This window comes from Osmerus eperlanus, chromosome 24 (genome assembly GCF_963692335.1).
Source record: "Osmerus eperlanus chromosome 24, fOsmEpe2.1, whole genome shotgun sequence".
In the NCBI taxonomy this organism is placed as follows: Eukaryota; Metazoa; Chordata; class Actinopteri; order Osmeriformes; family Osmeridae; genus Osmerus; species Osmerus eperlanus.
Window position 1 is genome coordinate 6,942,279 of NC_085041.1, and position 17,567 is coordinate 6,959,845.

Consider the following 17,567-nt stretch of genomic DNA (forward strand, 5'->3'; position numbering starts at 1 on the left):
CAAGACAGACAGCAACCAAGGCCATTTTCAACAAGGTTTGTCGCATATTTTAGTGACCCATTCAATTCCTTTCTTAGATGCCGGCCTATTGCTTTGTTGAGGATGAAATCAAACTTAATTTATGCAAGTTCCTCCGACATTCCGCGAGCGTTTTCCCTGCCTTGACTCATAAGAGACGGCAGCAGAGTGGGACATTAACATACATAATGTGACCACGGCTCGGCTCGCCACGCCACGCTCGCTAACAGCACAGCGCAGCAGCAAACCAGAGGATGTCATGGCTGAGGGAATTCTGGGGAGGTGTGTGCGTGTGTTTGTTTGTGTGGCCTAGATGGTTGACACGGTATTCATTAGCATATTAAGATCAACAAGACCCAAGCCTTCAAACCCCATCCTCCCTCTCCCTTCGTAACCAACTCAGCTCAGTCCACAACGATTTCCTTCTGGCACCATCTTTCCAAACCATTAAATGTTATAGACAAAATCAAAGGAAGCCTCCCCTCCTCCAACCATTATTGCTCCCTTGCCCTCCCCAAACCTGCCAACCAACTCCACTCTGTGATTTCCAACATTGAAGGGGAGAGGTGAACAGGACACAGACACACACACAAAGACACAGACGACAATTGCACGCCAAGGATGGAGTGAAACATGGAGAAGGAAAAAGAACCCACACAAAACAGACACACAAAGGACAAGAGAGATGAACGTTAGCCGTCAACAGAAAAAGGCTGAGATCTTTTGGGAGCTCCGAGTTCAGTCACTTTGGTTGTAGTACGGAGATGTAGCACAGTTGGTTAGGTCAGGTTAGGGTTTTGTTTTGTGGTAGTTATTGTCTTACCTCGGATCGGGGTACCCTCTGGAAAGAGACGAAGAAACAAGTTTAGTTCAGGATTAATGTTAGTATCTGAGGAGTTATTTGCTGGTGAACGGACTCATTTCTTAAGGCTGGTAATTGGGGCTTAATTAGTAAACTGTTCAAGAGGTCTTATCAATGGGGGACTTAATTCAAAGAACTTTATGGGCCTCCCACTGCTGGTCTCACAAAGGGGCAGGGACTCGGTATGGCAACCACGTTCTCTTGTACTCTCCCTTATCTATGCTCCTCCTCCCTATGCCAGACATATTAAAGGGGGAAACACAATGCTTCCTGGCTTTGGCTGAGGAGACTCTGGGTCTTGGCGTGTGGTGTTTTATCATCGCCACTATTCCAGCTGATAAGCAAAGCTAAAGAGGATTGGCCTTAAGTTGATGTGCTTGCTAAAGTCACGTAAGCCTCTCTCCGGTCAATCGACCTTGGGAAGCTAAGCGTTTGGGGCCGCTGGGAAGACAGTTGGCACAAGCCGCCTGGAATTTGGTGGGACATATAATGTTGCGACCCCCAGTAGGTCCCTATAGACAACTAGACTTGCTCTACTTCACAGTGAGTTCCCTTTGTCTTTAAAGTCTCCTTCTGTTCCTTTGTGTATCTCTCATTCCCCCCCCCCCTCTCTCTCTCTGTCTCTCTGTCTCTCTCTCTCAGGATGACTCACAGCAGACATGACAGTGCTGTGCCATCCTCTAGCTCTAGAGAATGCCACCAGCAGGGTCCCAGCCCGGCAGAGGCGGCCTACTTAAGAGCGGACCCATGGGCAAACAACTCCGGGTCAAATGGTCTGTTGTGAATGACACTACAGCTCTTTATTACAGGGTAACTGCCCGCCAAAATAAAAGTCTTATATCCTAGCACAAGTAAGATTCTAAACAAGTCTCTGCTCACTTCTCGAGCACAGACTCAAAAATAGATTTGGTTTTGTCTACTGTTCCTTTGTTTCCCAGCAGTGGAGAGGTGATTTCTGGCCATGATGTTTTGCCTGGTTCTTACATTCCTTGGAATATTTTTGCATGAATGCCTATGCAAGTGTCCCTGTGTTTGGTAAGAAAACAATATATAGCTTGTCTGCATATCAAAACCAATCGTTGGGACAATACCAGCATAATATCGTTTGAAATGTATGTTACAAATGTGTTTTTCCCAAGTGTGTGATGAAGTACCATTGCAGAAACTATTACAGAGGAACACATAATTTCACATTAAAATTGTGTGCTATCCACAAATGCTATGAAATGGTTTTCCTATTCTCATCTTTTTATAAATGTACCATGAAAATGTGTATTTTAGACTAAAGGTGCTAAAATCCTTAAATGGGTATGCAGATTGAGTTAATCCAAAAACCAGGCAAAGCATACCAAAGCTTGTTGTGTTTAGAATTGTATATAATCCTTTGTTATTATTAATCTAATTATCAGAGATATATAACAACACAGAAGGGTAGGGAAATTGGGACAGTTATATTGTTAGAGTTGAAGGGCAGCATTGGTTTATTTTCCTTCTTTGGAGTGTGGATTTTAGTTTGGGGGTAAGGGGTTTTAGTCAGGGTTAGGTGAGTCAGGTTAAGTTAGGTTAGGTTTAGTTTAAGGTTAGGGTTAGGATTAGGGTTAGGTTAAGGTTAGGGTTAAGGTTCGCTTAAGGTTAATAAAGCAGGTCTGTAAAACAAAAGATCATCTGTGGACCCTGAAAAAAACTGGGTGTCAAAGGGGAGTTAGGAACAAGAGGAAGAATAAACAGGAAAACCAAAAGAAGTAAAGAAGACCAAAGCCATTGGTTCCAAAAAGGGAGAAATATCCATGATATTCAAGTTGGAAAAGAAGGGAGAAGGAAAGAACTGGAGAGGAATAAGAGAGAGGGATGATTACAGGGAGGGACACCAGTATATTGCTGACCATCAGTCCATATATTACGGCATGAACCGTAAAAAAAAACGAAATGTATTTTCAAATATCCCTGCTCTGATCTTAAGCCCCTTCCATATTACAGCCTATCATTCGCCCTACAAATGATCCCCACGTTTCCTATCATATAATAAAGGTTGGTTTTGGACATGGGCTGCTCAGAGGAGATCAATCTGTTGAGAGACATGTCCATCTGGGTAGAGGCTGTGTGTGTGTCTGTGTGTGTGTCTGTGTGTGTGTGTTTGTGGAGGGACAGATGATCGGCCTAGTGCCAGGGTCTGGAGCCCTCCGGATAGTTGGCTGACCTTCGAGTCTCCATGGAGACCTGGTCTGGTATCCTGGCTTTATGGGGTGCTTAAACACCTGGCCGGCACCACAGCTGTACATCTGCCTGTCAGTCTGTTACTGGTCCAGGCATACTGCTCTGGCACCATGGGAAGTACGGTGTGTGTGGGGGTGTGTTTGCTGTATTGAAGGCATTTGTATTTGTGCAGGTCTCACACACATTGGTTTCCCCAATGTGTGTGTGTGTGTGTGTGTGGACTAACAGCCCACACACAAAGAGACAGATCCATCCGACATCTTGGGGGGAGGGGGGGGGGGGGGGGGTGAGCAGGTAATATGCCAAACCTTTGCATACAGAAAGACCTCATTCTTCCTGAATATGTACACCTTCCTCCCTTCCTTCTAGCGCTCTCCATTTTCTTCTCCCACTAATCTGTGACACCTGACAAGGCCAGTGAGGGCCCCAGGTCTTGAGCCGCGGGGACCTGAGAGAAATGTCAGGCTCCTTCCACACTTCTGGTGGACGCTCACCTCGGGGGATGGGACGCGTAAATATCACGGCCCTGCCTGCACAGCATGAGCAGCAAGGACTTGCAAAATCCATCCATCCGGCATTCCCCTCCATACCCCCAACACACCTTCTCCTGTGGCCAGGAGACCAAAGCTGAAGGGGAAAAAAATGAAGGAATTTCTATTTGTTTTTTCTTTTCTTTTTTTATCTTGCCTAGTTTGGAACTGACATTTTTCAATTCAAACACACTTGAGTGGTGGAGCGAGGGGAGGTTTGCGAGGGGAAGTTGTGAGTAAACTCTTGACCCCCTCCCACCTGCTCACTCGCTAGTATTCCCTCGCACAGCCGCGTTGGAGGACCCATCAATCCCAGAATCCCTTCTGTGCCTACATTGCCTGGAGCAAAAACAAGTGGCTGTTGCAAAAAAAACCCACTGTAAACGACAACCCCAATCCCGCCCTGTCTTATTCAGGAAGTATAACCACCTTGATAACTTTTCCATCTCTGTGGGCTTTTGAAAGATGTTTTTCTCCAAGGGCGTTGCCGAGGGTGACAGACGTGGCGTATACCCACCTGCTTACGTTCCCATTCACCACTAAGTGGCCTGGCTTCGGAACCAAAACACAATTGAAAGCCTAAGCTTCAAACGCAATGCAGAGGCAACTACAGAAACTCCCTCTGCTGAACTGAACAAAGACTGCATATCTACTCTCTCCCCTCTGGAGAGAAACAATAAGAGGGTATGTGGAAAGTATGCCTACCTTTTCAGCATTTCAAGGATGGTCTTTTTTTTTATTGGGAGGGACAATAAAGATACCGTAGAAGTTCTGCGGCTCGTGCGGAACCATGACGATGACGTTTCGGCCTTTTTCTCATCAACAGAAATTCCTTGTATCCTCGACTACAGAAAAGTGTATCAAGAATCTGGCCCCTATAGCAAACAACAACTAGGAGTACAACTATGTACCCCATTAACTAGAAGACCCTTATACCATAACAAAGATCTTTCCGTTCCTCTGCAGGCCTCTACAGTATATGGATTTATCTGAGAAATTATTTCCTCTAAAGTGTGTGAATGGGGAGTTAGAAAAATTCAGTGCGAGTGAAATGAACTTTCTGTCCATAACACTGGGGGAAAATCGACAAAGATTTGGCTGGCTGTGTGAGGCGGTTATGGATACGAGGCTAATGTGCTCTTGAGAAACAAGATTTGGCCATATTGAGGTGGAGTTGGACACAGTGTGGGACTGCAGGTTCCGTGACACAGTGTCCCTGCGATGGCCCCTCTGCTGGGACAGCACGCAGGGTCTTTCACCCACTGCCACTGCACCTTTTGGCTGAGGGGAACCTGTCTCTGTGGAAATATGCATGGTTACTGAGTGTTTATGAGAGCCTTAAGAGCCTCGGTGTGTGTGTATGCAACCGCATACGCTGTGTGAACTGTGTGTGTGTGTGTGTGTGTGTGTGTGTAAGTGAGTGTGTGCATTGTTTGTTTGCAAAAGATAACATTTGTTTGTCCTTCCTCGTTCTACACAAGGCCTGCCACTCCCCTATGTCTTTACTTCAATACATCCGTCCTAGATAAATCAGCTAGAAATAATGAGTTCAAATTAAGCTTGGAAATATGCACAATTCTCCTGAACTGGTATAACATTTGTAGTTGAAGGAGGGAGGATACGATAGTTCAAATTAGTGGGAGGGAAGAGAAAAATAAAAAGATGTGGTTGGAAAAGGACAGATAGAGGGGGGGAGGGGGGGGGGTCGCATGCATTTTAAAAGTAGTTAAAATGCCGTCTGCTTCAGGGACAATGGGAAGCTTGTGGACAGGGTGAGACACTTACCAAAGGCTTCTGAAATTATAGAAGAACAGATAAGAAACAGAAAAAGAAAAGGAAAGACAGAACAATTCAATTGACGGCGTGGTCTAGAAACCTGCAGCCACCGCTTGGATGAGGCTCTTGTGAAGCGTTAACATGGTGAATGATGTTACAGTATGCACAGTCATAATCATAGTCAGGCAATCAATCAATTAAAAGCTCTGCTTTAAGTTATCTCTTTGTAAGAAACGTTGAGGTCTGTCATGTTAAAATAGTTATCATTTGGGTTTTCAAAAGTTTATATAAAAATGTGAATAAACACACGATGAACACATTTGACAGATTATTTCAATAATATTATTAATAATTAAATTATATTTTCAGTAAAAAAATGACCTCCCATTTAGGTTGCACTTGAAATCACTCCCGGCTAGTGTCAAGGTAGGCATCCCAAATGTATGTGCTGGTTATGTTTCTTGAATTAGTCATTGTTTGTTTACAGTAATAGTGAGAACTTTGTTGTGGGTCATAGAAGGCCAAATGGAGGTTGTTGAAGCCTACACGATGTGAACTGTGACACATCAGAGTTTCAACAAACGAGACAAGACAACACAGAAGAGGGTAACAGAGCAACCCATTAAGAAGAAAACAGAAACTAGACTGACACAATGAAGCAGAGACACTGTGAAACGCTCGGACAGGTGATACACAGAACAAGGGGAAGACGTTAACAATATCAGAGAGCTCTGCAGAAAAAAAACCCAGCTCAAATCTCACGCTTCTGTTCTACTCTTTCGACCTCACTTAACATTACCCAAGCGTGTTTTTTCAGCATCCTATACATCAAACCCAATCATGTGACAAGAACTTATTATGAACAAATACTCTTCCGTCGACCCAATTTGAAGTGTGCATGTTGGTCAATGGGATCAATAATTAGGCCCGAAGAACCTGTACTGCTGTGTTCGCGGCACCAGAGGTTGCTGGTTGCGTGAGAAAATCAGCCCAGGCCAAATACATTAGCATAAGAGACTAAGCTCTTCCTTCACGCGAATCCCCCACGAGGGACTCGCCATCCTCAGACAAAGTCAAAAGGGTTTGCTCACAACTCTCTGGCTCTCCAAAGGCACTCGAACCGTTGATACATCCCAGAGGAAGGCCTCCGTCCGCCAACCATGAGAAACTGCACTCAAAGTTGGCCGACATTACATAAAAATGAGCCAACACTTTTTTTTACCCACTCCTGTGCCCCCTCGAGCACAACCTGACCACAAACAGTCAGGAGTTTCTCTTCGCTAACCTCATATACGCCCTTCTATGTTTTCGGTCGGTTGCAGCTTACCTATGTCTCAAACTGCATGCAAAGTCAACAAATAGGATGTTTTAGTGCAGAGCTAAGGCCTACATCTGGGTCAAGAACTCAATCAACAGAGACTCTTTATTTAGTGGCGTCCTCCCTGATTTACATTAGCGACAGCAAATCAAATAGGAGGCATTGGCTTTTTTTCTGAGGGCGACAATTCAACGACCCAAAATATCTATCTCCTACTGCCCAGGGCTACCACTAATTAGGTATATAATTAGATTTAGCTGTACTAGGTTTCAAAAAAAGTTTAATCAATGGGAACAAGACAACACATACTTATGGCTTGTAGTAGCCGGATATAGATCAAACTGCTTTCTCTGCTTGGTAACTGTCGTGGAAATTTGGAATACAGTTATAATGTGTGTGTTTCATATATGAGGAATGTGTTTTAATGGAAGTCTAAAGTTGGTTAAGAAGAATAAACTCCATTTGGTAGAGATGCCATTTGCAGTTTATGACACCTGGGGAGGATGAGACAGCTGGTCTGGATACAATGTGGATTCGACTGTATTGTTATTGTGATCTGAGGGAGCAGTTTAACTGATCAAGCTGCTCTGACCCTTCCTGTAGCATGGGTGGGGTTAATTAAATACTTGTTTGAAGATGTCCACACAAAGGACAGTTGACCATTTGACTGGTGAACTCCTGTGGTTTTACTATCTACTGTTTTGGGGAGAGATGCCACATCAAAGAACTATGGGACACTTGGTATGGAGTCAAACTGTCCCTGAGCAGTGCTGACCAATCACAGAGTTGGCTACATTGAGGGATTGACCTTATAGAATGCCATTTGATCTAAATTTTATATAAGGCAGGGTTTTAGGGTTGTTCTTTATCACTCTGGCGAACGACCTGTGGCTAGCACCTCCTTCGTTATGACTGATCACAAAGTACTTTGTTAATTCTTGATTTGTACAAGCAAAATAAATTTGATTGAAACCGCCATCTCTTGACTATTCAAATCTACACAGTGCCACTAGAATTTTTCCACAACAGTAACTTGTCTGTGATGTACTACCAAACAAAAACAACTCCAAATCAGTACGTCAGCTGGTATCCATAGTAACATCTCAGTGCTAAGTTATGTAGAGCTCAAATTTTTGAGAGCAAAGCTCCGCATCACAGGTTGAGTCACTGCTTCCCATTGCAAGAGAGCCAGAGCATCTATGGAGGCAGAGCGGTGGAAAGTTAAGCAAAGCACGTAGGGCGGACGAAAACACGAGGCTCTTACCTGAGCGGAGCTGTTTGATTCGTCCATTACTTGCGTTGGGGTCTATGGGCAGGAAGTCCTTGAACCAGGTGATTTCTGGGTCGGGGTTTCCGCTGGCGGCACAGAGCATGGTGGCAGTTCTGGTGCGCTCCACCACTTTGAGCTGGGGGCCCATATCTATGTTGGGGAATCCCGCAGGAAGCAAGTCCTCTGTGGAGGGAAATAGAAAAATCGGTAAGGTCCAAATGGTTTCAGTTTCATTCATTCACTACTTAAGTCTGGGCGAGAGGCCCACATTCATCCAATGTTTGGGCCCTCACTTTGATGTGCTTATATAATGTACACGATGCTGATAGGAAAAAGTGGAGAATATTCCGGTTCATTTCAATAGAGTGTGATGTATGAAGTGAGAACAGCACTGCCCGCAAGACAGCACAAGTTGCAAGTACAACGGCTCTATTACAGTTCATCTCCACGGGAGGAAGAGACGCTCATGCAGCCTTGTCAAATAAAAAAGCCTCTCTTTTATAATTAAGTCGTGATCTCAGGAGCCATCTTTAGAGAGTAAACTGGTTTCGCTAAACAGGCGGGGCAGGCAAGGGGAGTAGAAATGAATGTTTCACTGCATATCATTGGAAAACCTTATCTGAACTTAGGCTTTAAATTGGCATCAGACAGACACAACTCTCGAGCTGGGGATTACTCTGTGTGCATAGACAGATTAGCCCAGTAAACCAATGGAACACATTAGGATCATCTTGATAAACCCATCAATTGTGCTGGACTGAATCCCTAACGTTCTTAACTGCCTTGCACCATCGGTGTACAGACCGTCGGGTGCAGAGGAGCGGGAAACTAACCTGAAGGGCGAGCGGCAGGTAAATCCTGGTTCCATCTGCCTTCCGACTTTCTGATTCGAAACAGGTGCAGTTAGTTTAAACCAATCTAAGAAGACACGCAGTGCCCCCGCTAACAAACAGACACACGCCGTATGTGGAATCTCAAGTAGGCCTACCCGAGTGCCGTGTGTTTTTAAACAAACATCAGCGTGTTCCCGAATCGCTTCTTCAGGACTCCAAAACACTTTGGGCTAGTGATTAAAGCCTCGAGTGTGACACCTCGTTTATACACCTCGCGGTTATTTAATATGCACACACAGTGTTGGCAGGAAAACAAGCGCAGGTTGCTTTAGCTAGCATTACCGACGGCAGCGTTAGCTTGCCGTCAGAACACTGTCGGCTCTTCCCCTGTCTGAGCTGTGGCGTTTTAAACCCTGACCTCTACACAGACATGTTGAGCACTAAGTCATCTCGTGGTATGCGGAGCCCAGGGCGAGCCTGCACTGTAATATGCATCAGGCGCCTCGGGTTTCATCGCGAGGCAGAGCCCAGTGAGGACGACAGGGCCAATGGCACGACAGAGGTCACCTATCATCTCAAGGCGGCGGCCATTGACCTCGCATGAACACAGACGTTGTGGGAAAAAAGACGTCTGCGGTGCCTGGAGACAGCGCAGTTGAGGAAACAAGGCCAGCAAATTTCGGTGGAGTCACAGTAGAAAGCAACCAAAGCCAGAGTGAGGAGATTTTAAATGAGAATCCAACTGGCAGATGACAAAGACGAGGCATGAAAAGAACCAGAGAGAGACAAGTATCCACAGAAAGACAATTGTCGAGACAAAGCCTGAACCTGGTTTGCTCTCTGGTATGGGAGCTGGCACCAGCAGAGACTGATTAATATTTCAAAGTTGAGTTCCAAAAATGAGAGACATTTGTGCTGTTTTAGGCTCCATACCGAATCCTCTCCATCGATAATTAACTGAGCTTATGTATAATCTCTTTGTACCCGAGTACCCTGAGGGTAAAAACTAGTTCAAGCTGGTAGACCGTAAACTTGAGCCCACACTTTATGATAGGGCAGTGCTGGCGGTTCTCCTTACCCTCTCTCTGTAACATAACGTTGAATATACAAGTCCCTCTACTCAAATACCCCTCAAGTTATATCTGGGTAGACCATGCTCATACTCCACACTTGTAGTCTGGCCCGTTCTCGAGACGCAATTCGATATTGCTGACATTCCGGACCTTTCCAGGCTTCACATCGCATTAAGTCAGCCTTGACAATACAGAAGTAGGGAGAGAACTCATCTACCCACATCCAGTAATGAAGCCGCAAACATACACTGAGTAATTGGATTTGAGGTTAATGAAATCGGGCAAGCGATGGAAGGAGATCCGTTGGAGATGCCCGGAGGAGCCCGGAGTGGCGGAAGGTGGGCGATGGCACGTCGGAGGACAAGTGTAGGGGTGGGGGAATCATGGAGCAATTATGCTGTCATTACTACTCCTTACTGCTGCTCCGATCTGAGACACCGCCCCTCCCCCCCCCACACAAATTTTTTTTTTGACACTCCGCTGTGTAAATACCCTCGCGGTTAGCTTGCTCCAGACCCGGTGTTAGATCCAATCCGCCCTGGAGCTCAGAAGCGGTGGAAATAGAACCCTCCAAATAAATAAATCACAGTTAAAGGATATATATATATTGTTTTGTTAAGGGTCAGACCACTTGAAATGGGGGACAGGATGGAAAATAAAATGTCAGGCACTGGCAAGTGCTGATAGCAGTCAGGCATTTATATTTCTTTATGTCGCCGCAAGTCTTCCACGCTAATTGAATCAGGCCCTGTGCGACCTAATTGGTCAGTCGCAATGCCATTGTTTCGCTCGCCCAAGGGTGGTTTCTCCCTTCCACTGACGCTTTCAAGCATTCGTCACCATGTGAAAGAACCCAGTCATTCATGCTGAGGCCAGGGTTTTCACATGAGACGCAATTACAGCCTGCGATGCAATCCTGCATCGCCTTACTTGCGTTTGGGGGATACAGCTAATGTGCCACCGTGCCAATAACTATTACAAACAAACCCTAATTGGAGGGCTTTCAGAAGAAACCACCTCCTATAAATATCCACCCTGGCTGTTGCCAGCTCAGTTTGTTTGAACAAGAGGAGGGGAACAAGGGAGAGTACAATTTTCCCAGCGTGCAAACCAGGTGTTGTACTCTTTTTGTTGCAGCCTTTTGGGGTTTTTTCCCCGCAGAGCTTTTGGAAAACCATTCTCGATGTGTCCCATCAATCATGGAACTGGTTTGTGCCACACAATTATATGTTGGCATATGCCAAGGGGTGGCATCTGGACAGCTCGGTCTGACTAGGCACTCACTGAGAGGTAGTTAAGCCATACTGATATCCGCAGTTGTTATGGCGATCACCACTGAGGCCACAAATGTTGGCCAATCAATTGACAGCAGGCCTGGGGTATATATATCATATGCACCCCCCAAGTGCTGAGGTTGACCACTTTTTTTTACCAATCCTTCAAACTCAATGTGTTTCTACTGTCATTGAAAAGGAAAGGGCATTCATTATCTGTAATTTTCTTTAATTGTGGTACGCTGTTTAATGTCATAACACAAGCGACAGGTGCAAAGCCTTTAATATGATTGGTTTGTTAAGCGTTCGAACAACTCTTTAATCTGCCGACTCATGCCTGCTGTCATAGTTCCTTTCACCTCTGTGAAAACAGCCCACCCTTAAAATGTCCATCTCCTTTTATTCTTCACCTGAAAAGACCCCACTTTCCCACAATTCATCAACATCAAATCATCTTTCCTTTTTCAGAGTCCGAGTGGGTGAATCAGAGCATTGCGGTGCAAAGAGCAATTTGATTGGCTGCTTTTTGAGCCGCGCGGCAGCCATCTTGGGTCAAGAGTGTGCTGTATGACTCCGACAGGGTGGCTTCAAAGCCCACTGGACTTGAGCCATCAATTTACCAAGACGAGTGGGGGAAAAACGGACTTTCTCGACACTCCGGGCGACTGCGGCAAACGCAGGAGGAGGGTGTGTACGGTCGGGGGGTGGGTGGGGTGGGGGGGGGGATCTACCAGCAATCGCACTTATTACTCATATTATTATTTTCAATTACCGAAATGATTTAATTTCATCAGTGGCGTAATCAGGTTAACTGATTACCCCTCGCCACCGCCAGCAACGGGGCTTTAGAGAAGGCTGGCCATTTGATATGCAGGACATGTGAAAGAGCAAGGGAGTCGGGGGGAAGGGAGGGGGAGAGGGGAAAAGAGGGAACAGGAGGGGTGAGGGAAGTAGATCGCCCACGTGATCTACTTCCCGCCCTGCCGCACGCACAGGCCTTGATATAGCCGTAGCCTTTGAATAAACAGACATTTAACTAATCCGCGAGGCCAGCTGTTTGGACTCTGGAGATGGTCAATTTCATTTGCGGTGCGCTTCCCATGATGGATGGGTCAGAGAGGGAGCGCGAAAGGGGGAGAGGAAGAGGAGGGACAGAGAATAGGGACACTGCAATGAAAGGGAGACAAAACAGCAAGAGGAACCAAGAGCGTGAAAGAGGGAGACAGTGGGCTTGTTGTGGGGCGGTGGAGGTGGTCTGGAGGTGGTCTGGAGGTGGTCTGGGTGGGAGTAGGGTACATGGTGGGGCCATTTTTGGGAGTTCCTGGTTGGGACCAAGTTCAGCGGAACCTCTGTCAGCATGGATGGAGAGAGAAAGAGAGAGAGAGAGAAAGACAGAGAGAGAGAGAGAGAGAGAAAGACAGAGAGAGAAAGACAGAGAGAGGGATAGAGGGGAGGGCGCAAGAAGAGAGAGAAGGGAGGGCAGCAGCAAAAGGAAAACTAATCACGGCCTTTTCAGCCGGGCTCCTCTCCCCTTCGGACTTCAATCTCAGGTAGATAATGGGTATTATGCAGCGTGCACTCAACCTCTCCCGCTCCCCTCACTGCACTTTCGCAGTCCGCACGCCGGAGAAGCGTTTGGTATTCTCCACACCGTCCGATGGACCAAGGGCAGAATTTACATCCAAATTTTTAAGCGAGAGAGGGAGAGAGGGAGGGAGAGAGAAATCATTTGGAGAGCTCCAGATTGCTGCAGAACGAGTTTGTCTGCTCAGCTTTCCAAACATATGGGCAGAACTAGTAAAGTCAACGATTCCCTGGGTCTATGGGGGTTGAAAAAAAAGTTCATCGATCACAACTCCACAGCTCCGACCTCTGGTTGTTCTGAAGACATCATCCAGACCCCAGTGGTTCAATAACTCTCCCGTAATAGGCTACACTTATAAAGCTATCATCACATCTGGTGCATGGCAGAGTAGAATTCACCACAGGACATGTGTTCCACAACCACAAGAGTAGCCAGGATCCATGCTTACAAGACCATTTCCAAAAAACCATCACAGTAAAACTTTGTGGTCAACCTTTTGACAAGTCTTAATGCTGAAAGAAGGTTTACGCAGTTTGCCAAGTAGCTTTTAGTGGAGACCAGCGTTGACTGTTGAAAGAAAAAAAATTCACAAGAATCCAAAACTCGTTTCCATGAACCCTAACCAAACTACAAACTCTCTATCACATCGCATTTCCAATCTCAATCTCTCCATCTCTAAAACCCTTTGTGTCAACATGTACAGCCACCAGTATGTCTCAACCACTCACTCTAGCTCTGAAAGAGCTGTGTGCCAGAGGTTCTGCTCTCAATGTCTGGCCAGCGGATTTGAAGACCGGTGTGGCATGGAGAGTCCAGCAAAGGCTAAGGGGCCCCCGCCCTTCTCCCTCACCTAAGCTCACCGAGAAGACAACCGAAACAAGCGCCCCCGACCGTACAGTACACAGTCTCTCAATCTGCTACAGAAACATCCGGCAAAGGCAGGGGACAAGTGATTGTCCAGGACAGCTCCTACAGATGTCCCGACCACGAAGGAGAGGAGAAGAAGAAAGAAGAGAAATCCGCCAAGTGACGCTCTTATCTTCTTCTTCTTCTCGTCCTGTGCTCGTCAGGATGCCGAGTCGCCTCGGGGGAAGACGAGGCCAACTCCAGGGGAGACTGTAAAAACGAGGCCCAGACCCATTAGTGGAAGTGCTTCTCCCACTGCGAGCCGTTGGTCAGTCAAGTCTCGTTACGACAGGGGGCACCTGTGCGCACTCGCTCGCGTTCACCGTTTTGCTTCCTGCCAATTAAACAGCTTGGCAGTGCGTCAACTCAATCATTAGGTCAATCCCACCAAACAACAGCTGCTTTCGCTCGTACTTATTCGCAGTCCTGTACGATACCGAGTCAGGAGGAAACACACAGCAAAGGAAGCTAGGTAGTGTCCGCGGTTTATGAGGGCGTAGAAGCCGACTAATGGAGAAAGGCACCACAGATGAATTCTAGTTCCCTACGACTGCTTTCTATTCAACTCCTCACATTGCCTGGGCCATTGTCTACCAGATATGAGAGGGTATCTGAGGCAAGTGTCTGGCAGGAGAGCGCGAGAAGACTTCAGTCACCTCTCCTGGAGCAGGCCGTGGGACAAAGCCCTCAAGGCCCACAGCCAGTAGTTGCGTCGGAAAAAAACCGAGAGGTTTCCTTGCCCACACGGCGGTCTCCGAAACATCGACTGACGAATACGGACGCGAGCACCTGTAAAGGTTTCAAGCCAAATTGAGGGGAAAGATAATTGAGGGAGATTAAGGGGCGATTGGAGGAAGGGTATTGTCCTCTGGGGCCATTAGCTTGGTGCAATTAGACCCGTAATACCAGGGTGGCGGTAACCTCCAGCAAGCAGAGCAACAAATATGAATATGTTTTGCGATTGAATGGGAAAGGGGCAAACGGCTGACGGGACGGTAATTGCTCGTTGTGGCTATTAGCTGTGGAGGCAACAAGCGGCCAATGGGGATGGAAGCGGGGGAGGGGGGTCACGGACCCCCGCTGGGAGAACGACGACAGAGGTGGATGAACACGTCGCTGGGAAAGATGACAGGCGCGAGGGAGAGATGTGAGCAGAATGATAACGAACCGGGAAGGAGTGAACTGGCGTGAGAGACCGATGCGGTGGAGCGAAGGGAGGGATCTGTACATAGCTCTCCCTCTTTCCTTCCAAAGGCAAGACCTCGGATATCGTTTCAACGGGATTTCCTGGAGAACAGGGGTGCTTGGCGAGTGACTGACCACAGAGGCTAGACTTCCCTCGGTCAACAGAGTTCGCACCCGAAGTAATAATGAAAAAGGACCAAATTAAAATCGAAGTCTTCCACAGGAAACCAATTGCCCTCCACTCCCTCCCACACCCAAATGTCCCCGAACGACCTACGCAGGCCCATTCTGTCCAAGTCTATTCAGTACAAAAGCCAACAGTAGTCAACGCAAGAACAGCTACTGCTCTAATCGGAGCCCAATCATGCAATGCTAATTTAGCATCCTGCGGCTTCTGGAACGACACTTCCGCTTGGCGACCGCTCCCATCGCAATGCAGAAGCGCACACCGACCGTTTGCCCGCCGAACAAGTTCTGGGGAGAGCGGCTTCGGAGGCGAGCGGCGCGCCCAGGGAACAGATGTTCATTCGGCATGGTCCAGAGCCAATGCGAATGCCCGATGGGGGGGTCAGTGCCAGCCGAGACTGACGGAGCAGGCAGCAAGCGGGCGGGCGGGCCGGTTAGGGAGGAAGTAGGCGAGGCCGGGCGAGGCTGTATCGACATGGGGTTGCGTGTCACGTTTGCTCTTTAAGGGCGCGGGAGTCCGAGTGTTCTTTAAATATGAACAGCTGCTGTTCAATCCAGTGTAACCAAGGCACTGCTCCAAGACAGAAGCTCGGTAATCACGAGAAAGCTGTCTGGAAAGCATCTTCATTCCCACCCTCTCTCTCTCTCTTTCTCAGTCTCTCTCTCTCTATATATATATATTTATTTCCCTTTTTCCTGAGCCTTCTTTTGCCTTTAAATCCCTTTCAGGGACAGAAGGTCTGTTTGCACAGGTTGGCCTAGGTGCTACCTGTGGCTAGGCATAATGCTGTTATTATTGCCGTCTTTGGGGGGGATTTGAAAGGAGGGCCCGAAACAAACTCCAACACTTGGCGGGAGGAGAGACAGAGACTTGAAGCCTATCAATTCTGCCAAAACGCAGGGCATTCTGTTTGACCTCTCCGTTGTACTGCCTCGGTCACCTGGGGTGTCGCCTCATGTTTATTCACGAGGCTCAGGGCCCCGGCCGCATCCCCCCAGCTCATATTTATTCATGAGCCGGGGGCCCTCTGAGGGTCGACAACTCGATCCGTTTCCACGGGAACCACCCCTATCTCTCACCATCTTTGCAAGACGGGGTGTTTCTGAGGTGTCGGTTGCTCTGCGCGTGTAAGCACCGAAGAGGCTAGAATGTAGACTATAGATATGTTGTGTTTTCTTCTTGGAAATCGGAAATCTGAGCTGATAAGGAAGCAGCGGACATACGGGAAGAAAAATAAAAGGTTGTAGAGGCAATCGAGCAATTGAGCACTTATCTTTGTAAAACCATCCTGGGCGACACTGATCTTTCAATTTAGCCTTGACCAGACAGTTGAGGATAATCGGACAAAGGACCCCGTTTATCGAAACTTTCCACTGAGTAGTAAACCAATCAGGTGGCAGTAAGCCCCGGAATCCCAACCTCTTCCCCTCTTGGTCGCTCTCTCCTCTTGGTCGCTCTCTAGTTTCCCTCTCATGCTTCTCTAACCCTTTTCCAGCCTCCTGCCTCTCCCCTCCCCCCCCCCCCCCTCGAAAACCAGGGGCCGCCGGACCACCCTACTTGAGCAGGCGCTCCACGGAAATCGTTGGCGAGAGTCCGCCGAGCCGAGAGCCCCCTGGGGGTTAGAGCAAAATAATTCCAGCCACTTATCCCCCCGCCGCTCCCCCCCACCCCATCCCCTTGCGCCGCTTTCCCCCCGGTCCACCAATCACAGCTGATTACCGCTCACCAGGTTTCCGGGGATCAAAGGATTGAGAGGCTATACACTTCCGTCATAGTGAATTTCCTCTCAGCGCCGCTCAGTGGGAGCTGTCGGTCAGCGTGTGGCCGGGGTACAAATGCGTCTGGGATAGAAGAGAGGACCGGCGGGGCGAGAGGTCAACTGGAGAGTACAGGGTTGTCTGTTTTACCACCATCGCAGACTGCTGATGGGGGTGTACAGGCAAGTGGCACAAGCTTCGAAACGAGCCTAAGAAGAATGACTCGACGCCCACATGAATTCCCCTCCGTCTCTTCAAAAGATGGGTCGCCGTGGTCAGTTCACCCCGCCGGAAAGAGGCCTGCAGGCGAGCCTTCGCACGCCCGCTGCTAGCGAGACCGCGCGCGCAGCCCCGGGACGGCCGTCAACGCAGGGAGCCGCGCGGATCTCAACAGATCTCAGCTGATGAGGGGAATTGGCGTGTTGTTGAGGGGCGAGGCGGGAGATAACGCAGTGGGCAAATACAGCTGGGCGTCTGTTAATACCGTCTCTCTGCCGACTTCATCAAACGAGGCCTGCTGGGGCTGTCTCCACGGAGGGGCACCCTCTCTCTCTCTCTCTCTCTCTCTCTCTCTCTCTCTCTCTCTCGTGCTCGTATCAGGCAACTCTCCCTCTTTATTTTGCTCTCGCTTCCCCTCTGGTTGTCTCATTTCCTCCCTCGCCACCTTTTTTTTTCTAGGTCTTTCATCGGTAGTCGGATCTGACTTCCTAATCATCAGTTATCGTTCCTGCCCTCTCTCCCCGCTCATCACCTCCACTCCTCTCCCTCCCTCCCCCTCT

General features: G+C 48.0%; 1 protein-coding gene across 1 annotated transcript in view; it reads right to left on the bottom strand.

Annotated features, from left to right (window-relative positions):
* The window catches only part of ptprsa (protein tyrosine phosphatase receptor type Sa), an 89,384-nt gene that overhangs the window by 38,533 nt on the left and 33,284 nt on the right, over positions 1-17,567 (bottom strand). The window contains exons 5-6 of the mRNA XM_062450624.1: positions 7,972-8,171; positions 842-857 (exon numbers count right to left, since the gene is read on the bottom strand). Coding sequence (XP_062306608.1) covers positions 842-857; positions 7,972-8,171 — 216 coding nt within the window. The remainder of the gene's footprint in view (positions 1-841; positions 858-7,971; positions 8,172-17,567) is intronic.